This window comes from Rhineura floridana, chromosome 5 (genome assembly GCF_030035675.1).
Source record: "Rhineura floridana isolate rRhiFlo1 chromosome 5, rRhiFlo1.hap2, whole genome shotgun sequence".
Lineage (NCBI taxonomy): Eukaryota > Metazoa > Chordata > Lepidosauria > Squamata > Rhineuridae > Rhineura > Rhineura floridana.
In genome coordinates this window covers 160,955,739-160,978,684 of record NC_084484.1, presented here as the reverse complement: position 1 = coordinate 160,978,684, position 22,946 = coordinate 160,955,739, and the positions used below count along the sequence as shown (strand labels likewise).

The 22,946-nt window shown below is 43.3% G+C and overlaps 1 protein-coding gene across 5 annotated transcripts in view; it reads right to left on the bottom strand.

Moving 5' to 3' along the window:
- CWF19L2 (CWF19 like cell cycle control factor 2) overlaps positions 1 to 22,946 on the bottom strand; it is a 133,417-nt gene that overhangs the window by 22,461 nt on the left and 88,010 nt on the right. For all 5 annotated transcript variants that reach the window (XM_061628682.1, XM_061628684.1, XM_061628686.1 and 2 more), the window contains 3 exons: positions 22,348 to 22,485; positions 12,882 to 13,094; positions 11,618 to 11,734 (listed from right to left, as the gene is read on the bottom strand). In XM_061628682.1, the coding sequence (XP_061484666.1) occupies positions 11,618 to 11,734; positions 12,882 to 13,094; positions 22,348 to 22,485 (468 nt within the window). The remainder of the gene's footprint in view (positions 1 to 11,617; positions 11,735 to 12,881; positions 13,095 to 22,347; positions 22,486 to 22,946) is intronic.

Sequence of the window (22,946 nt, the reverse complement as noted above, 5' to 3'; positions counted from 1 at the left end):
CCAGAGTTTATATTTAGCTCTTTGCTGAACTTCAGTTGCCTCTTACATGAAACCAAATCCTAGGAGCTTGAATGACCTCTAGCTGACTCCATTAATCCTCCCAAATAAACATTATCCTCCAATGTAAACCATCCCTGTGTATTAAATCTGATAAAAATAATATGTCTGGTTTGACAACAAATTGTTACTAAAGTGCTCACTGTCATTTTAAGTATGCCCCTAGCACCTTGACTAGAAATCTCCATGCTTCCTCTAAGTGGTATATCAGGCAAATCTTGATACACTAAGGCAAGGTAATAGTTTTGATATGCTGACCTCAGTTGATATGCTGATCAATGAGAGAGACTTTCACCAAGTATGCATGCTAGTGCCCGAACACTGGAAAATGCAAAACCCTTTCTTTTTTGCTTGACATCTAATTTAATCAAGCCATCCAGACATATCCTGACTTGACCCACTTAAGCCCTGAAATACATTGTTCTATGCCTGAGATATTCTCAGCACTGGTAGTCACATTAGTACCTGTCTGCACACAGCATTCCTTTGTGCTCACCACTTATAGTAGGATTCTAATGGTATGCACACCTGGATTTTCTGCATTACCTTAGATAAGGAGTAGCCAAATGTGATACCCTCTGGCTGTTCCAGCACTGCAACTCCCATCAGCCACAGTCAGCATGGCCAATGGTCGGGAATAATGGAGGTTGTAGTCCAACAACATAACATGGAGGCTGCCCGACTTCAGCCTAACAAGCTTCATCAGCTACCCATTTTTAAAAGTATTTGAAATTTTCTACGAAATGCAGAAGATGAAAAAGTAAGCACTCGCATAATCACAAGAGCAGACTAAGAGAAACAAACGTACCAGTAACATTCAGTTCTACGGTATGGGGGTCAATGGAAGGCAAACATATACACATGCTTGTGTGTGCGCACGCACATATTCATATTCATTTGAACAGAGTTTATAAGGAACAGCAGGCCACTTTTACAACATTTATTTCAAATCTTCAGTTCAGAGTAGCAGAAAAGATTGTTATCTAGTTTCTTGATGAAGGTTCCTACTCCTTTAGAGATAAAAAACTAGACAAATTTTAAAAAATCTTTCTGCTTGTCCTTCCTACAAAATAGCATTGTTCTAGTGCTAGCGCACATTGTTTTCCATTATAAAGTGGTCCCAAATTCTTTGGTGCCAATTTGTAGATTTACTAGCCATTTAACATCATTTGTCCTTGGAATAGATGTAAGAACAAAAAGGGGGAAAGCACCAAACGAAGATCAAAAAGAAGAGAGACAGGCTCTGGTGCTAAGTGTAGATTTATTGCAATGCTCTATGCTTTTCGGAAATACTTTCCTTCCTCAGGAGCTAAAAACATTCAAACTCAAATTACTGTCATGGAGACAACACAGTGGTCATACACGTAAGCATAACATTTTTAAAGACCACATTCAATATGAATCATTTAAAAAACATTTCAACAATTTTCTAATAATTCACAATGATACATCCCATTAAGATTCAGTCAGAAGACATTTTGGTCACCATGAATGTTAAATCTTTATATGTAAGTATTCCACAAGACTAGAAATAATTTTTGATATTTTATAGAAACGAGAAGTACGGAATCCAGTAACTCATTTTCTGACCTCCTTGGCCGATACAGCTTTACGGAGAAATTATTTTTCATTTAATAAAAAGTTGTTTTGGCAGACCAAGGGGTTGGCCATGGGATACCCTATGGCTCCAGAGGTTGCTAATTTATACATGCAACATTTTGAACATTTTATTTTTGCCAACAATCCACATGGTAGAAATATGATCTCATGGCTACGATATATAGATGATATACTCATGATTTGGTGAGGCACAAATGATGAGTTGAGGGATTTGTTTCAATGGATTAACGTTCAAGATTCTAATCTCAGTTTTGAGACAACTTCTAGTATTGAACAGGTCAATTTTTTGGACATTACAGTTGAAAAATTCACAAAAGATTTAATAACTACCATTTATAACAAACCCACTGATAGAAACACTTTCCTCAAGTATGACAATTACCATCCTTCTCATCTCAAGAATAATTTACATATAGCTAATTCTTAAGAATAAAGTGCAATTGTTCAAGAAACCTAGATTACATCCAGGAATCCCAATCCTTAGCACAATGTTAAGGTGGTGAGAACAGCTATGAACAGAGCTAATGTCTGCAAACATGACACTCTGTTATGTCCTCAAAAAAGAACAGTGCAGAACTACATAGCTTGCATTCTTCCATTCAATCCAATCACTAAGAAAGACTCCAAACACATATTTGCTCCAATTGGCATTTGGTTCAGGACTTGACCCAAGGTAGCATTTAAAAGAATGAAAACTCTCGGCGATTGGTTGATCCATATAGAATATGCAAGGAGTGACAGATGATAGTCAATCAATGATTTTAAATACGTCTAAGCCAACCACCCATGCCACCATCCATGTGGCCACTGCACATATTGCAAGTTTACTCAAAAGAAAAAAATCTTTGTTAATCCCAACACTGGAAAGCAGATTCAAATCCAGGAATTTTTCACCTGCAACTCTGCAGAAGTGATTTATCTGATCTCCTATCCCTGTCATTGGATCTACGTTGGAGAGACATCGAGACCATTAGAACTTAGCATTGGGGAACATCTCTGTAATCTAAGACACCAAAGAATGGGTGCCCTGTTAGTCAGACACTTTGTTGAGAAACAACATGAGCCAAATGATATTACTTTCTGGGCCACTGAAATAATTGTGGGAAATGAAAGATTACTTAGCAAGAGAGTTATTTTGGATAATCTCTCTGAACAGCTTGGGATCTCTAGGGTTAAATGAGGACTTGGATTTTTCTGAGTTTAAATAAAATAAGAAACAAAGTTTCTATATGGAAATTGGTTTACCTTCTGTGACAATTGTATATGCGGGTTATTCACTGTAAGTACTAGCTGGATTAGTAAAATTCACAAATGCAGTGACTATACACCTGAGCTAACTTAAATACTCAGTATGAACACCAGCAGCATTTGAGTTTGATTCATATTCAGCATGGGGCTTTGGTAAAGAATTGTTATTGCTTTGACAGAGCCAAGGAAATATAGCTCCACAGGTTAGTACATGGCAATGTTTGCTTGTTTTTCTTGGGGGAGGAGTTTTTTAAGCTGCTTTGTAATGGCGATTATAAGGTTCTGTTTAATTTAAGCCATATATTATGGTTTTATAATATGTCAGTTTAACGTTTGTGATCAGGGATGTATCATTGTGAATTATTAAAAAACAAATATTTTTTAAATGATTCATATTGAATGTGGTCTTTAAAAATGTGCTTATGTTTATGACCACTGTTGTCTCCACGACACTAATTTGAGTTTGTTTGAATGTTTTTAGCTCCTGAGGAAGGAAAGTATTTCTGAAATGCGTAGAGCATTACAATAAATATACACTTAGCACCAGAGCCTGTCTCTCTTCTTTTTGATCTTGGAATAGATGTTCAAGCACTATGCTCATTTGAACAAATAGTATTAAAGATTCTCTGCTTTCAAATCAGGCTGAGTAGGATAAACTGGCATGTTAAATGTTGCTAACCTTTAAACACCCACTTGGTGTTATTTTTATACTTAAAAGCATTTATTCAGAATGTTGATTTGCAGACTGAAGCAAAATTCTTAGTTGTAGAAAGCTACTTTTTGGGTATAAACTTCCCAGAACTACCTGAATGATTCTATTTTTAAAAAACCCATCTATTACAAGTCTTCACCCCTCTAATACATAAAGAAACACTTTAATATGAATTATTCACTCAGAAGCCCCTTGTGTATTATTCTCATTGTTGATGGAGGAGATGGTTTCATCTCCAGCATAACTATCAATGGTTTCTTCTCAAACTGGGAGAGGTAATGAGCGGGATACCGCAGGGCTCAGTCCTCGGCCTAGTGCTCTTCAAACATTTTTATTAATGACTTAGAGGAGAAGGTGTTGGGAATGCTTATCAAATTTGCAGATGATATAAAATTGGAAGGAATAGCTTGGAGGACAGAAACAAAATTCAAAGTGATCTTGATAGGCTGGAATGTTGGGCTGGAAACAGCAGCATGAAATTTAACAGAGATTAAGTGCAAAGTTCTACATCTAGAAAAATGAAACCAAATGCACAGTCATAAGATGGGGAATACTTGGCTCAGCAATGCTACATGAGAGAAGGATCTTGGAACAGTTGTTGATCACAAGCTGAATATGAGCGAACAGTGCAATGTGACTGCAGAAAAGGTAAATGCTATTTTAGGCTGCATTAATATAAGTATAGTTTCCAAATCATGTGAATGGAAAGTTGGACTTACTATGAAATGTCCTTCTGGTCAGCAGAGAGTGGAGCAGACAGGAATGAATTAACTCTCCTGGAGGCAGAGTCAGCACTATAACACAAAAAGTATAGCTAGTGGCCTGCCGAAAAGGGGGGGGGCTTCTCCTGTTCTCCAGTTTGTGACACAGCTGTAAAAAACCAAGTACTGAGCAACCGGCCACTCCACCTACATGAACTTGAACTTGAACCTTGAACAGAGGATAGAATATGAACAAACGATAACAAATCAGCACACAGTGCCAGGAAGGGATAAAGAGAGTCCTTACTACAGAGGGTGAGCGACCGGCAGTCGCCAGAGAGTTTCTGAGAGGTGCCCTCCCCACCCCACAACCTAGGTTTTGCTGTAGGGTGGGGCTGTCTGCTCCAGTCTCTGCTGACCAGAAGGACACTTCACGGTAAGTCCAACTTTCTGTTCTCGGTCAGCGAAGGAGTGGAGCAGACGGCAATGGGATGTACCCGAGCAGCGATCCCCCTTACATCCTTGGGTGGGAGCAAACCTAGGCCACCACCCTCTGAAGAACCCTTCTGCCGAAGGCAGCTTCAGCAGAACCAAATTTATCCACCTTGCAGTGTTTGATGAAGGTGGATGGGTGAGCTCAGGTGGCAGCTTTGCAGATTTCCTCAAGCGGGGCACCCTTGTGGAGTGCCGCTGTGATGGCAGCCCCTCTAACTGAGTGTGCAGTGATCCCTGGAGGAGATCCCTTTGGCCTGATAGGCCTTAACTATGCAATCCCTCACCCAGCAGCTGATGGTGGACCTGGACACTTTTAATCCCTGCGCCCCATGTTTAAAAGACACGAACAGGGTCTCAGACCTCCTGAATGGTTCTGTATGGTACAGGTAGATCTGAAGTGCCCGCCTGACATCGAGTTTGTGCCACTTCTCCCTGCAATGGACTGGGTTGAGGCAGAAGTTGGGTAGAGAAATGTCCTGTTCCCTGTGGAACGAGGAAGTGGCCTTGGGTAGAAAACTGGGATCAGGGCGAAGAACCACCTTGTCTGAGTGAAATATGCACAGCTCCTCCCGGATCCTGGCTGAGGTGATTGCCACAAGAAAAACTGTCTTGAGGGTGAGGTCCTTGATTGGTATTGAATGTGTTGGTTCAAATGGATGTTGTGAGAGAGCTCTATGGACTAACGAAAGATCCCAGGAGGGAAACCTGTGTTGCACTGGAGGTGACAGCAGGGTTGCCCCTCGGAGAAAGGGTTTGACTCAAGGGTGAGAGGAAATGGAATGGCTCCCCACCATTGGAAACACACTGCCTAGGGCCGCTGCCTCTCTCTTCAGCATGTTGGGGGCTAGCCCCTGGTCCAGACTATCTTGCAGGAAGTTGAGAATGGTGTGAATGTGGCAATCCGTGACAGGTAACTGTTTGTGTCTACACCACCTGTTGAACGCCTTCCATGTGAGGTCATAAATTCTCTGGCTGGATTTGTCTGCAAGATGCCAGAATGGTGGAAACAACCCTCTCAGACAGCTCCTCTTCACTTAGCCACTGCCTCTCAGCCTCCAGGCGTGAAGCTGGAGCCACTCTGGGCCTGGGTGAAGGATGGGTCCTTGTGAGAGGAGATCCGGTCTGGAGGGAAGACGCCATGGCGGACTGGAGCTGAGGTCCCCTACGTCAGAAAACCATGGTCTCCGTGGCCAGTGTGCAGCCACCACTGTTACCTGAGCCTGGAGAACACTGATTCTGCGCAGCTGCCTTCACAAAAGAGGTAGATGCGGGAAGGTGTAGAGGAGTCCCTGAGGCCAGGGGGCTGACACGGCATCTATGTCCTGGGCGTGTGGATTCCAGCCTTGTGCCATGAACTGGTCCAGTTGGACATTCACCGATGAGGCAAACAGGTCCATGTATGGGAGCCCCCACTTCCGAGTGATCTCTAGGAACATGTCCCGGTGAAGAGCCCACCCTCCTTGGTGGACTTGTTCCCGGCTCAGCCAGTCATCTTGTGTGTTCAGGATCCCCTGTACATGTATGGTCAAAATGGAAGCCAGGTGCCTTTCTGCCCACTGCAACAGCAGGTTGGTCTCCCTCTGAAGAGGGCCTGATTTTGTGCCCCCTTGTTTGCAGACATGTGATTTAGCTGTGACGTCGGTGTGTACTAGCACACGAGTCTGATAAATAAGCGGTAGGAACTCATAGAGTGCTAGTTGGATTGCTCTGAGCTCCAACCAGTTGATTGACTGGCACTGCTCCTGCACTGCCCACTTCCCCTGTGAGATGCACAGCCATATAGGCTCGCGTCTCTGGTGACTATTGAGACTGCTGGAGCTCTGAGGGAAAGGCCTTTCTCCAGATGACGTAAACATCCCCACACTGGAGAGACTCCTGCACATGCCTCGGGAGGATGATGAGCCAGTTCTGGCGCGAGATGATCTGGTCCTGATATCGAAACAGCAGCCACTGCAGGGCTCTTGAGTGGAAGCAAGCCCATGGCACTGAGTCTATGGCCGCTATCATGGAGCCCTGCAGCTGAGCCAGTTCCATCAGAGGAGCCTGGCTGCCTTGCAGGCACGTGTGCAGCTGGCGCAGAAGCTTGTCTGTGTGATCAGTGGACAGGAAGAGCTTGCTTTGAGCTGTGTCAATGACCACTCACAGATGTTGAAGGTGCTGGGTGGGTATCAGATGGCTCTTGTCCCTGTTGATGATGAAGGCGTGGTTTTCCAGACACTGGATGGTAGTCTGGAGATCCCGTTGCACCACTGTCGCTGAAGAAGCCCTCACCAGAAGGTCGTCCAGGTAAGGATATGCGTGGAGTCCCTGAGTGTGAAGGTGTACCACTACTGCTACCATTATTCTGGTGAACACCCGCGGGGCCGAGGCGAGGCTGAAGGGCATGGCCCTGTATTGAAACTGGTGGTGGCCATGCGTAAGGTGGAGGAAGAGTCTGTGCTGCTGGAGAATGGGGACATGCAGGTACACCTCTGTGAGATCTATAGATCCTAGGAAGTCTCCAGGTTGAATGGCTTCTGTAATAGACTTGAGTGTCTCCATCTTGAATTTCTTTGTCTGCAGGAAGCGGTTCAGGAATTTTAAATCCAAGATGGCGCAGCAATTGACATTGCATTTAATGGGGTACGATTGCCCCTGAAAGACCAGGTCCGCAACCTCGGGGTCATTCTTGACTCCCAACTGTCCATGGAAGCTCAGATCTTGGCTGTGAGCCGGGCAGCATTGTATCAACTTCATCTGATACGGAGGTTACGCCCCTACCTCCCCAATCTTCTGCTCCCATCGGTGGTACATGACTTGGTCTTCTCTCGCTTAGACTACTGTAATGCGCTCTACGTGGGGCTACCCTTGAAAACGGTCCAGAAATTGCAACTGGTACAGAATGAGGCAGCGCGCCTGATCAAAGGCAGCCAGCCGCCGGCAGGATCACATAACTCCAGTATTAAAAGAACTACATTGGCTACCAGTGGCTTGCCGGGCCCAATTCAAGGTGTTGGTTTTGACCTTTAAATCCCTATACGGTCTCGGCCCAGTCTATCTGAAGGAGCGCGTCCAGCATCATCAGTTATGCCGCCTAACAAGATCAGCCTCAGAAAGCCTTCTCTCTACCCCATCAGTGAAAACAGCCAGATTGGTGAGGACTAGAGAGAGGGCTTTTTCAATTGTGGCCCCCACCCCGTGGAATTCCCTCCCTAATGATCTCCGCCTTGCCCCCTCTATAATAAGTTTCCGCCAGGCCGTGAAGACCTGGCTCTTCAGGCAGGCCTTTGGGGAGGATTAGATTTTATTATTATTATTGGTGTAGATTTTAATGTTTACAGGATTGCTATGTTATTAGATGTGTAGATAGATTTTATTATTATTATTGGCTCAGATTCTAATGTTTATTGCACTGATATGCTAATTTGTACGTCGCCCAGAGTGGCTGGAGAACCAGCCAGATGGGCGACTAAGAAATTTAATAAATAAATAAATTTGGGGACTGTAAAGAACACAGAGAAGATTCCTGAGGACTGCTGATGCTCTGGCACAGGTTCTATGGCGCCTATCTTGAGGAGGTGAGAAATGGCATCCAGGGTTCTCTGCAGCTTCTCTGGCCTACGAGATGGAGGAGCTGTCCTCCAACTGTCTTGTGGAATGGGGGCAAACTCTAGGGAGTAGCCAGACTGGATGGTGCTCAGTATCCACTTGTCTGAGGCATCTGCAAAAAGAAGTCTACCCCCCACCTGGGCCATCCTGGCGTCATGCATGCCTTTGCTTCACATTGGGCTTGGGGTTTTGATGATGTTTGTTGCCTCCCCCACCACTGGAGGGTGTGGAACGGGTGTGCTGGTGGGAGGAATTCCAGGAAGAGTTCCAGAACTGATGTGTAGTCCTGTAGGTAGTTGGATAGCCCTTGGGACGAAAGGAATGTGAAGCCTTCTTATGGGATTTGTCATCCATCCTGGGAGCGGCAGGAAGAGCCTTCTTTTTATCCTTGGTCTCCATCAGGTGGCGCTCTAGAGACTTGCCAAAAAGCTGGCTTTGGAGTGATGGTCCACTTCCTGCTGTTTCAGCCATATATTGAGTCTTACTACCACTCCATATCCAAGAGCTCTTGCTGAGTACAGTAGGCTTGAGGAATCTGCTAGGAATTCAGCTCTTTTAGCTAATTTGTGCAGCCTCTCCCTGACGTGTCTGGCATCTGGAGGCACTTCTGATAATAGCGATTTAGCCCACTTTACCGCAGCCTGTGCCAGGAAGGAGTTGGCTGCCAAAGCTCTCATGGCCAATGCAGCTGCTTTGTGTGCACGTTTTAAGATAGCCTCACTGCACCTGTCACTTTGGTCTGAAAGAGTATCCGCTCCTTCTTTGGGAATAGCTGTCTTGGCCCCGAGGGCAGACACAAGCTCGTCAATGGCTGGGACTTGAAGGGTTGCCATGGCAGGAAGAGCATATAGCTTCTTGGACAGAGCATGTGGAGCTTTGGATTTGGCTGGACGATCCCATTCTTCCTTAATGTCCCTGAAGAACTTCGGAAAGGGAATGACCACCTTCTGATCCCCTGACCTGGGGAAGACACCTGAAGATCCCTGTTCCCCTTCCTCTAGTTCCCCCTCCTGAGGAGTTTCCTTAGGAGGGTGTAACTGAAGGCAGGCCATAGCCTTAGAAATCAAAATAGGATAGGAGTCAGGAGAATACAGCCTCTTATGCACCAGGGATGGCATAGGGGAATCCTCCCCTGAGAGTTCCCCTTCTTCCTTTTCTGATGCAGCAGATGACGGGGGAGCACCCTCCCCCCAGGAGCCTGGGCTGAGGGAAAGGCGGTCAGGTGGAAACCCAGAGCTGGAGCATCTTTTGCGTTTATCTTTGTGTGGTTTAGACTTCTGTAAGGAGCCCCTTCTTTTACTGTTCCCCCTTTCTCTAACTGGCCTGGCCTCTCAGGAGGAGGAGGAGGAAGGAGAAAGGAGAAGAAACCATGGCAGCATGCCCTGGAGTGCTTGGAGGCTTTTTTCCTATGTGCACAGGCCCAATGCTTGGCTAAGGAAGCCCCTGCCTCCTTCATCATGTCCTTGTTAAGCCAGGCCAGCACAGCCGAAGAGGTAGAGGGCTTATCTAGACGGTGAGATTTGGCACACTTTTTTCCTGCAGGAGCCATGTGTGCATCTTCCCCTCCCCCTGGCCGGGTAGAAGGGAGCTGAAAAAATGAAACTGTTTCAGGCGGGGAGTCTAGCATGCTTCCCGCCACTGAGGAGAGGGTACCTAATGGATTGCTTAATTGAGATGTAGATTCCCCCCCACTCAGGGACTCATCTTCCTCTGCAGAGGCACAAGAAGGGCTGTCTCTTCCCCCAGGCATAATTAAAATCCCAGCTGAAGAGGGGAAAAGGCCGGGCTGGAGCTGCCCCTCCCTCCAATTAGAAAAAGAAAGCTTAGCGGCTTTACCTGAGAACAATGCAGCAAGGAGGCCAACCACGCTTAGCAGAGGCCCGTTGCCCCATGGGGGATTTGAATCAACAAAAAGCCTTGGATAGAGAGGGACCAATCTCTGCTCCTTCAAGGTCTTAAAAACGCTCCTGAAAGCTTCACTCTCCTTGGGACCATGAAAGAGCATTCCATAAGGGACAGCAGGGGGAGGCGCGAGACAGATCCCAGCCTCTGCCACTTCCAGGTGCTTCCAGCACCTCTTCAGAAAGAACAATCCCTCTCTTCCTCCCTCAAATCTGGCTATTCAGTGAGGGCCAGAAGCAAAAGAAGAGGCAGAAGTCTGTGCGCTTCGACTGCAGCTGATGATGATAAACAATCTGAGAAGAGCAGAGAAAACAGCTAAACTGTTCCTGAATCCCTTATGGGGAGGAATAGGCTGACTCTGTTGCTCACTGAAGGCAGAGTCAAAAACTGGAGAATGGGAGAAGGTTCCTCCCCTTCTGGCTGGCCACCAGCTAAACTTTTTGTGTTATAGTGCTGACTCTGCCTCCAGGAGTTAACCCATTCCTTTCTGCTCCACTCCTCCGTTGACCGAGAAGTACTAATTCCCTTCTATTCAACACTGGTTAAGCTTTTGAGTACTGCATCCAGTTCTAGATACTGCACTTCAAGGAAGATGTAAACTGGAATAGGTTCAGAGGAGGGCAACAAGGATGATCGGGGGACTATGCAGAGACTGAAAGAACTGGGCATGTTTAGCATTTAGAAGGGAAAACTGAGGGAATATATTATAGCACTTTTCAAGTACTTGAAAGGTTGTCACACAGAGGAGGAGCAGGGATCTCTTCTTGATCAACCCAGAGTGCAGGACACGGAACAATACATTATAGTTACATGAAGCCAGATTTCAACTGATCATCAGGAAAAACTTCTTAACTGTGAGAGCAGCACAACAATGGAACCAATTACCTAGGGAGGTGGTGAGCTCTCCAACACTGGAGGCATTCAAGAGGCAGCTAGACAGCCACCTGTCAGGTATATGGATTCCTGCATTGAGTAGGGGGTTGGACTCAATGGCCTTATAGGCCCCTTTCAACTCTACTATTCTACCATACAAGGATACAAACAGGCTACCGAATACAGTGGTTCCCTCATCATCAGCCAAGTGGCAGCCTGTCCTTCCCACAACAGAAAGGACAATCTAACCAAATAGTCAGCACTAAATATAACTGATTTCAATGACAGGATTAAACGCATGCTTAAGTGTCTCCCACTGATACCAAGAGGGCTAAAAGTGTTAAATGGGATTGGTTTTTGCCCACAGTGTTTAAATATACACCCATACAGCAATTCACATCAAACCTGAGACTTTGCCCACCTGGATTTCCTCCCAGATGTCTTCATCTAGAAGAGTGGCTGCTGTGTGGTGCTGCATAGGAGCTATCAGACAATGACCTTCAGTAAGAGACTGGTAGTTTGGCAATGATAAGTATACCTAGAAAAGGGGAAAAATACCAGAAGGTCCAGGCTTATAATTAGTGTATATTTAATATTCTGATGCTTAAAAAATAAAGGCAGTCCTATTTGATTCTCACACCCACTCCTAAAAGATACAGCCAAACCAGATGTGATGGCAACAGATCTGTGTCTCTGAATCTGGGCCTGACCCCCATCCAAAATAAAAACTGGGCCCAAAGAGGGATTTGCTTTTAAGAGGAAAAATATGTGATCCTTCTTCCATGCCCAGAGCTTACCTCCCCCCACTTTTCCCTCGGCTGAACTTCATATGGGAAGTGACCCTGGGTGGGAAAAATGCAGGTGGTGTCATAGGCCATAGGGAGAGTTCATGTAGAGTGATCAGGACGACAACGATGACTGGGACCCAGAGGAGGGGCCTAGTGGGCTGCAGCAGGACGGGGATGAAACAGGGTGGCTTCGGCAGTATAGACAGTGACAGATCTGCCCATTTTGGGTGGATGGGGCAAATGGGAAAGTCTAACACAGGAGTTGGCTGTCCTACAGAGGTTTTTGGGCTACAACTCCTATCAGCCCCAGCAAACATGGCCAATAGTCATGGATGAGGGGCACTGCAGTCCAACAACATCTGGAGGGCACCAGGTTAGCTATGCCTGGTTTCAAGTAAAAACGTCCACTTGTTCTTTGCAAATAACCAAACATTTGTGTTAAAAAAGGAGATGCTACTGTCTTTAATACTGCTTAAATCTGAATGACTTTGCTTCGTCTTTGTAGGCCTTATTATATTTTCCAGCTTCAAAATTCAACTTCACCTCTATGACCTTTTTTTCTCTTACTACTGAACTCTACTTTGGCCTCCAACTTATTTACCACCCCATGCAACCTAAATATTCAGCTCTTGTATATCATTGCATCAAGGTCATCTGCACATCTGAAGTACCGAAGAAGATCAACTGAATCATTCAAGACAGACTCATATCATTTTTGCTGCACCCGTGAGGAAGGTCTCTTTCCTCTTAATTGGAAGGGCCAGGAACATTCAAAAACAATAACTCATGCCACAAGAAGCAATTTCACTTTTAATCTCATAAAACCATGGAACGGAAAACAGCCCTCTTTTATGCCTTCCTACTTGCATGTCAAAACAAGCTATGTTGCTTTCTTACCTTGTTACCAATTGCAATAATCAAGTGCTTTGGAAGTTCAGGGCTGCCGAAGCAGTAAGGACATTTCTCTATCCATGCAGCAAGTTGCTGGTGCTCACGGATTGCTTGTTTCCTCTGCCTTCCCTCCTCTTCTACGCTTCGCTCACCCTTGGCTGCTTTGGCAACAAACATGTCGTCTAGAGTGTAGTACTCTCTGTCAGTTTTGTCTGAAAACTAAAGCAAAAGGAAGGTTTGGTCAATGTGGACAGAGCTGGACTGTGACCGGGAAGACCTGGGCTCAAATGACTCCTCAGCCATGAAGTGTCCTTGATTACCTTGAGCACATTGCCAGCTCCCAACCTGACCTCACAGGGATGTTGTGATGATGGTAATAAAACAGGATGGCTTTGCTCGACAGAAGGGTAGGTTACAAATGTGAACGAAGTTGACAAGAAAAGTGTATAAAGATGAAGTGGCACATCATTTTTATTAAGAGATGATGCCATTCAAGTGTTTAGCGTCATCAGTGTGGAAGATGCTATACAACACAGGGCAGGGTACATACGCAATTTGAGTACTAATTGCTTTACTACATTCTGCATTGGATGAGACATGTCAGGGATGGTGCAGAGTCACAATACAAGTCACAGGGATTTGTAAGAATCATGTGGGAGATTATCAGATGGCAATGGAGGTTCAGAAAGCGGCTTTGCTAAAGGGAATCATGAGATAGGAACTGAAAGACTGGGGGAGAGGAAGACAGAGCTTACCAGGCGTAGAGTGTAGGTATGGCAGAAGATGCAGGCACAGGAGGTGGCGGAGGTAATAATAATACAACAGCATTTACAGAAGGGAGACAGGAAGATGAGCAGAGGTGGGGGGATCCTCAGGCTGGGGACTAAATGTGGCCCTTCAGGCCTCTCAGGATTCTGTCCAGGCCACACCCATCAATGGCTCTGCTCTGTATTCTTCTTAAGTGCTTTTGCTGGTTGGAACATGTCCTTGAACTGTGACAATATCTCTGGCTTGCCTGGATGGAGGTGTGTGTGAGGGTGCACATGCTCATGCAAGCACATGCATAGAAATCTCTTGACTTGCATAGCCTATGGTGCAAAGGTAGAAGTCATGTCCAATCTTCCTGCTTTTGGCTCTGGTCCTGCCCACAAGGGAAGGTAGCCCTTGGGCTGAAAAGAGTTCCCCCTCCCAGAAGAAGAGGGTAAAGGAAATTCCTCAAAAATACCTATGGATGCAATATAAGGGCAAATTCTGGCATTCAAATTTTTCTCCAAGCAATACTCCCCAGCTATGTCCAGGAAGGCATCTACATGCAGAACATGACAAACTCTACCCATGGACAAAGCCACAGCTTCCTGGTTGCAACTGATATGTCACGTTTTTCAGCAACCATGAGAATCAGCTGCTGGGAGCTGTGGACATCGTTGGTCATATGCTATGTCCTCCATGTAAACATGCCCAGGAATAGTCAGGGCAGATTGCATGAAGTAAGAAGGGAATGTCAAAATGGCCCTTAAGACAGATGGAACAGCACACCTTCCCAAACAAAGGTCAAGAAATTATAGGGAAGCAAAAAGAACATTGGACGGCATAAATGGGATTTTACTAAGTGGTGAAAGAGTATGGATAGAGGGACTATTGTACTCCAGCAAAAATTGAGCAGAACAAAACAGAAAACAAGGGGGACAGAGATTATATGTGAGCAAGGTCCATCTTACTCTGCTGTTTTGTTCTAGCCGTGTTTGCCTGAAAAGTTAAATACCAACATTCTTGTGCATCATTCACCAAGATCTCCAAAAGATATTACATTGAACTTGCTCAGAAGTGTCAGTATTGTATCTCAGAAGAGTGATGTGTTGCAATCTGCGCTATAATTCAGGATCTTTATCACATTTTCATGAGGTTGCTATAGAAACCACATAGAAGCTCTTGAGAACACTTTTTAAAATATACAATACAAATCACCTCAAAGTTTGAGAATTTACAACATTTTTATTACAATGCCATAAATTGCATGACTTATGAAACCAAGTCCAAGACATTAGAAATATAATTTTCTGTGGTTTAGTCAGTCTAATTTGGTTCCTAATGTTCACCTCTAGACTGTGTATTAGTTCTAAAACTGAATCTTGTGTGGGTATACAGATGTGGGGGAAAACATGTTTTGTGGATTTCTAAGGTGGCTGGTGGCTGGATTTACCTTCTTAAACACTGCTTCAAATTTTTTTCTTTTTCTAACATCTTGGACTTTCAATTCTAGACTTGATACACAGTCTAGAGGCGAACATCAGGAACCTAATTAGAAATATGTTAACATCCTGCCTACAGCAATGCGGTCAGAAAGTTTCCCACGACTTAATATCACTTCCTTATATCTCCCAGGTCCGAGTCCAACACCTTAGCCACTACACCACACTGGCTCTTTTCATCATTTGTTGGGGAATTTGCATAAGTGAAAAATGGAGCCAGAATACACTTTGAGGGACCACATGGATTAATACAGAGATGTGTGAATATTGGGGGAAATGAGGATAACCCCCTCTCTCTCCCCCCCCTCAAACAAGGGTCAAGTCTCTGCATTTCAGTGAGAACAGTTACTTCAAAGTGCATAGCAGGAGAAGAACAAGATTAGTATTTTCTTGGATGTTTTTCCTTTTTCATTAGCGTTTGTTATTTTAAGACAGTAAAAAAAAGGAAGAGAACTTTCACCTTTAACTTAATACCAACAAGTCAATTCAAAACCTGCTGAGACCTATTCACAAAGCAAACTCTATTTTCAAGATTGTCAAAAGCCAAGAGTAAGCTGTTGTTTAAAGTATCATGCATATGCAGGGCAAAAAAGATGCAATGCCAGAGCATGATCACTTTCCAGTGCAGCAGTTGACACTGCCAAAAGATAAGCTGTTTTTAATTGAACAGTAGCTTGGCTCTTCGGCAGAAACAGCAGATGAAGTGCCTGCTACAAGATAAATTATCTTCTGCATGTGGAGATCATTTTATATCATGTGGCCAGATAAGATACACCATAAAACTGGAAGGGTACCCAAGTTCCACAGTTTTAAACCTCTATCTTCCACTCCCATAGAATCACCACCACAGTCTATTATTTCCAGAGCGCTTACAAGAACTAGGTATAAAATGAAAACAACTCATGAGCCCTGCTCACAGGATTACAGCTGGAATAAGGCACAGGGCAAGGAGGACAAGGGGAGTGGAGGGAACAGGCATATGTGTGGCATCAGTTACATGTCAGAATGAAGAGGTGAATTTTTAATTTGCCATTTGAAAGTACTCCAATGGACACCAGATGGTTAACAGAGGGTAAACACTTCTAGAGGGGTAGCTATGTTTGTTTTTTGCTGCAACAGACCAAGTCTTGCAGCACACTAAAGTCTTAAAAAAAAATTTAATGTGCAACCATTCATGGACTAGAGAAGGTATGGAGAAATTTTAGTCCTCCACAAGTTGCTGAACTCCAACTCCCATCACCCCTGGCCACTGGCCACAGTTGGTGAGGCTGGTGGGAGTTGTAGTTCAGCAACATCTGGAAGGCCACCCCTAGACTAGAGGAAAAGGGAAAAGAGTTTCACAGTACACCACAAACACAGGAGATGTTGTGCGCTACTAGGTAAGATGCTCAGGCACAAAAATTACTGCAGCTTTTTCACCTCCTTCCTCCAGTTTCCACATTTTGGGGTATGACTTTTAGGAAAATGGCAATAGAATAGTTATGTAACTGCTATAATTAGCCTCCATAGAAAAGATTATGACCCTAGAGAAGATCATCAATGCACCCAAAAGCCAATACAAAAATGTCTACTTGTTATAAGAATGCTATCCCAAAATATAGTGGAGAAAAGCCAGAAAAACCCACTCTCTATTATATAAAATCCTGTTAACAAATGCTTGCGTATTTGACTCTATTTATTACTACAGTTTTGTAACTAGTTTTCCATTCATTATCTTCCATGAGCTGATGCATTTATTCCTTGCATTCACCCACTGAACCTTCATTTTTCCCATAATAACTCTAACGCAATCGTAATTCAAGATACACCTTCTACATGAATGCGAGAAGCATTACTGCTGCTCTGAAAATCAGCCAGAAAGAAAAAAGGGGGTATAGATTGTATAAACTGGATCAGTGCGATTTTCAATTGCCATGGCAACACTGACATCATCCATTTTAAATGTTAGCATTTAGATTTCAGGAATGTTATACTCCAAATACATTACAGGAAGCTGACAAAGTAGAACATTATTCGTATTTGGGAACACAAAAGGTTTCAGCCAAATGGGCCATGGATACATAAAAAAATTATAAATGTACTTAGCAATCAGCTCAATGCAACAAAAAAAAGAGGAGAGTGTTTATCTAGGTCTTAATTAACTATTGCATTGATAAGGATTCCATATGCAGATTTTCCTTATTGTTAGTTTAAGTCCTGCTATGACTGCTGACGCCTAGGCTTGCCAACAAATTCGTATATTAATAGAATGTCAGCCAACAGATTCTTCCTAATGAAACAAAATAACTGTACTTTTAAATAATTCCACTGCACAATTGCTATATCAGCTCCATATGGCTGGTTCCCAAGAAATAAATCATGGAAAACTGTGGCTAGCTCCATTTTGCTAAGCAATGGCCCACAGACTGGAAGAGTTCAATATATATCCCAATTCCAAAGAAAGGGGATCCCAGGGAATGCAGTAATTATAGAACTATTGCCTTAATATCCCATGCAAGTAAAGTAATGCTCAAGATTCTACAACAAAGGCTCTTACCATATATGGAGCGAGAAATGCCAGATGTCCAAGCTGGATTTAGAAAGGGAACAGGCACCAGAGATCATATTGCATACATTGGATAATAGAACGGAGCAAGGAATTTCAGAAGAAAATCACCCTGTGCTTTATAGATTACAAAAAAGCCTTTGACTACGTAGATCATGAAAAACTTTGGAATGCTTTAAAAGAAATGGGGGTGTCACAGCATCTGATTGTCCTGATATGCACCCTATACTCTGGACAAGAGGCTACTGTAAGGACAGAATATGGAGAAACCGACTGGTTCCCAGTCGGAAAGGGTGTGAGACAGCGGTGTATTTTATCACTCTATTTGTTTAAGCTGTACACAGAGCATATCATATAGAAAGCGGAATTGGACCAAGATGAAGGAGGTTTAAAAATTGGAGGGAGAAATATCAATAATTTAAGATATGCAGACAATACCATACTATTAGCAGAAACCAATAATGTTTTGAAGAGAATGCTGATGAAAGTTAAAGAAAGCACAAAAGCAAGACTACAGCTCAATGTCAAAAAGACTAGAGGAATGACAACAGAAGATTTATGTAACTTTAAAGTTAACAATGAGGACATTGAACTTGTCAAGGATTATCAATACCTCGGCACAGTCATTAACCAAAATGGGGACAATAGTTAAGAAATCAGAAGAAGTTTAGGACTGGGGAGGGCAGCTGTGAGAGAACTAGAAAAGGTCCTCAAAATCAAAGATGTATCACTGAACACCAAAGTCAGGATCATTCAGACCATGGTATTCCCAATCTCTATGTATGGATGTGAAAGTTGGACAGTGAAAAAAGCAGATAAGAGAAAAATCAACCCATTTAAAATGTGGTGTTGGAGGAGAGCGTTGCGCATACCATGGACTGCGAAAAGACAAATAATTGGGTGTCAGAACAAATTAAACCAGAACTGTCACTAGAAGCTAACATGATGAAACTGAGGTTATCATACTTTGGACACATAACGAGAAGACGTGATTCACTAGAAAAGACAATAATACTGGGAGGAACAGAAGGGAGTAGAAAAAGAGGAAGGCCAAACAAGAGATGGATTGATTCCATAAAGGAAGCCACAGACCTAAACTTACAAGATCTGAACAGGGTGGTTCACGACAGATGCTGTTGGAGATCGCTGATCCATAGGGTCGCCATAAGTCGTAAACAGCAGTTCCCATGTTTCCCCTTGTACAAACAGAGCAAGACGTGTAAATTTATTTCACTTTTCTACAACAAGGCTAATCAGCACATACAGCAAGCCCTGCAGGGAAACACTTCTTTTGCCCACACAGTTTGAAATCAAACTGCACCAGCAAAGGAAAGTGCTTCATCTGGTGTAGTGACATCAGATGACCGACAGATGGATGTCCAAGTGGCTTGTGGGGATAAGGGGGAAGTGTGGATCCAGCCTGCTGGCCAGATCCAGTTCCCCATCCCTGCTCCAGACACTTGACAGTACCCAACACTCCCATTCCACTAGCACAAGAGACTAGGACAAGCATAACAGAACCTATCCCTCTGTACCCCCCCCCGTGTCTCTTCAATATCAGCTCCAGAGGGTCAGAGACCCCCACTAAGATTTTGAGGGTGCACAGAGCGAGGAAAGGAAACCAAGTGCCGCTGCACCAGTAAAGCTCTGCCAATGTTACTTTGGATGCAACCCAGTGTCTCCCGTTCTGTCGAGATCTGTCAAGTCTACAATACAAAGCCAGTTTTCCCAAGGCAAGAAGTTGCTTGGATTTGCGAGATAGGTTGTGTTTGGATGAATAAAGGAAAGGTGCTGGTGTGGAAGATAGGTAGGACACTACATAACTCACTCATGCAAGACATACATCGATTCCCCTGCCCAGCTTGTGAAATCGACAGGACTTTCACTAGTTCTTATGGGTTGTATCCAATGTAGCACTAAGTAACTTGTTCCATTAGTGCATTTACATTTGTGCAATGAAACTCCCCCCCCCGTGTGCCCCCTAAATTTGATCTTAGGGTTTCCGCACCCCTCCAGAGGAGATATGGGGAGGGTGCAGGATGTGCAAGAGGGAAAAGAGAGGGAAGTTTCCACTGTCCAACATAAATCTTTGCACTAATGGATACCGCCCTACATTTGGAACATAGGAATCCTCTATTGTCTATTCTGATTGGCAGGAGCTCTCCATGACCTCAGGCATAAAGAGGTCTTTCCCATCACCTGGTACCTGATCATTTTAACTGTAGATGTCAGGAATTGGCACCTGGGACCTTCTCAAGCAAAGCATGTGCTCTACCAATGAGCTCTTTGCATGCAATTTTCAATTTGCCAACTTCATCCTCTCTTGAATCCCTGTTTAGCTCCTCTTCCCAACAGTATTCGGTTTCTAATTTTTAAGTATCAAAATTGGCTCTTCTAAAAATTTACCACCTCTTGTTTTACTACTTTTACTCTTTCCTTTTCTTGGAATCGATTGTTTTAAGACTCACTTATTCCTTGGTGGCCTCCACCTTCATAATCTCTGTTTCTATCAGTAATTCCTACAGAACAAACACAGATTGAAAATATCCGTTTGGACAGCTTTACACACAAGTGAAATCTAGTTGACGTTTATGATGAAGGCAAAGACACTGAGACCAACCTCAGTGTGATTTCATTATCAAATTTTCAAGTTAAAAAAGATTTTAAAACAACCATGATATATTATGGGGAACTTAAAAACAAGAGATACACTGACTTCCCTTACAATGTGTGTAGTATTCAGTGCACGTTAAGAATTACATTTTAATATTTTCCTAGTTAGAACAGAACTTAGGAACAGCCATTGCCTTAAAATAATAGACACCCCAGTGCCAGTATTTCAATCCAAAAGATGGATGAAAATCTTCTACATGATTGAAGGGCCACTTTTTCACATACTAGGCGGAATATCATTTTAAGACTTTCAGCAATTTCAAGATGATGACATTCATTTCAACAGTATTTTTCATTTCCCTCACAAGTGAAAGCATGAAAGAGAAAGTCATTACATGGCTGTCAGTTCTGTGCACTTCGTTAATAAAGATGACAAAATGGTGCAAAAATTTAAAATTACTACCTTTCCGTTTAAGTTTGCCTACAGAGTTCATACATTTAAGATTTTTATAAAATGGATTACACCAAAAATGTTATGATTACACACACACTGAAAGCCAATATGGTAGTGTGCATGGAGTACTGGAGACGGCATGGAAAAACCTGGGCTCAGATTCCTATTGAGCTAAGAAGCACACTGGGGAATCTTGGCCCAGTCACCATCACTTGCTGGGCTGTTAACAGTGATAGGGTTTTTTAACGGCTTTTAGAGGGGCCAAAATTTCAAGGCTCCTTTCAAGAAACTAACACTTGGACATTCCTAAAATTCTGAAATACACTCACATTTGCTCTCTTTCAATATATACGTACATACACACACCATCTAATGATGCTGTCTCATTTGTTTCATTTTGACCTGAAAGGAGGTAGGGAGTGCATGCATGTGCACAAGAGCATTTTTCATCTAAGGGCCAATGTTTCCTTTTTTCTGTATAGACAGAGAGTTCCCAGGTCAAGGGGAAATAAGTGAAGGGGAGACTTCAGGAAGAGAAGAGGGGGGAGGAGCAAGAAGGGGAGAAAGAGGAGAATGAATCAGCTTGGCACCCTGTGTACTAATACTTAAATAAAGCTGTTCTAGTATGGATTTACCTGAAGTGCATGGAGTTAGCTTCAAAGAAAGGCAGCCCTACTAGGCAACAACACAAAAACCTTTTAGAGCTTAATTACATGTCAAACGCAAATACATATAATCATCTTTTTTTCCCCACAGCAAAAGTTATTTGGGGAGGGGCTGATTCTGAGGTAGCAAGGAGGATGGTGTGGCCAACCCTTTCTCTGCCTGCTGCTTTCTCCATTCCACATTATCCCCCACGAATCCGACATTTAAAAGTCTGAAATAGGCAGCCAAAAAGAAACTTGGAGTGTGACTTAAAGAAGAGAAGTCTGGCAAATAGATACAGCACCCATCACTCCCTCCTGAAGCTGCTTTTTCAGCAAAAAAGAAAGGGGGGAGATTTTCAGGCATTTATGTGTAGTTCAGCCCTTATTCTAACTAGAGCAGTAAGGCCTTGCCAGCAGTCCCACTTTGTTTACATTGACTATTCTTTTGACAGTGCTCTCTAATAGTTTGCTATTCAGTTGGGAGCTTTTAGACAACTGAACATGCCTTTTGCCAGTTGCACATAAAGAGCTCGAGAAGAGGGGGGCCAGGCAAGCAAGGTATCCTCCGCATCAAATTTGCTTCTCCACAGAAGATGCAGGGCAGCCCAAGAAATGCTGCGGCCTGAGAAGCAGATGCAAATGCCTCCTGCGTCTCTCCCTCTGTCCCCCCAGTGGAGTTCAAAAATCTATATTGATTTATTACTTGCAAAAAAAGCTACACTGCCAACATTAAGGAAAATTATGAACATCATAATACATTCCACTCATAAAACAAATACAAAATATCTGAACAAATCACATTGCTGACCTAGGTTTCTTCAATCTTAAAATGCTTACATAGAGATCTTAGAACATGTTATGCCAAACAGCATTTTTTTTTTTTTAAAAAGGCAAAAGTAAGGGTTTTTATATCTTGGAAATGTTCATTTATTTTTAATATAAATTCAGATACATTGGGCCTTACCTTTGATGCCATTCTCATGAAAAGCTTATTATGATCCTCTGCTGTTCTCATCTTTTCATTTCTGACCAAATCCTTCAGGCTCAGATTATCATCATCCTGAAAATATCGGACCCTTTCCTTATCCACGTGAGTAGCAATCTGAAAATGAGTAGCAAGAAGAAGAATATTAATTTTGTGCAACTGTTAGGTTATGTTAAAATGAATCCAATCAAATCTTCATAAAATTAATCTAACTGAATTCAGCACTTGAATTTTAGAAAACATACCAATTTCAGCAAAGTAGCTCAAAACTGATATAAGAGAAAATTCATGGAAGTGACACAATCTCTTATTAGACACTGACAATACAATGGCCTTTTGTAAAAGATCATTCAAGATTATGGGAAGTGGCACCGCAAAAGGCATGTTTTTACACTTGTGAGAAACGCCCTGATGAGAAATTTTACAAATAACACTACATAAAATTTATTCTTATCACTCCAGATGGAAGGAAATCAGATGCCATCTTCATGCCTATGGTCAGATCAGCTGGCATGAACCCTTCCCTTCCACAGTGGTCATGAGAGAAGGATGGGAAATACAGCAGAGGGGGACAGGGA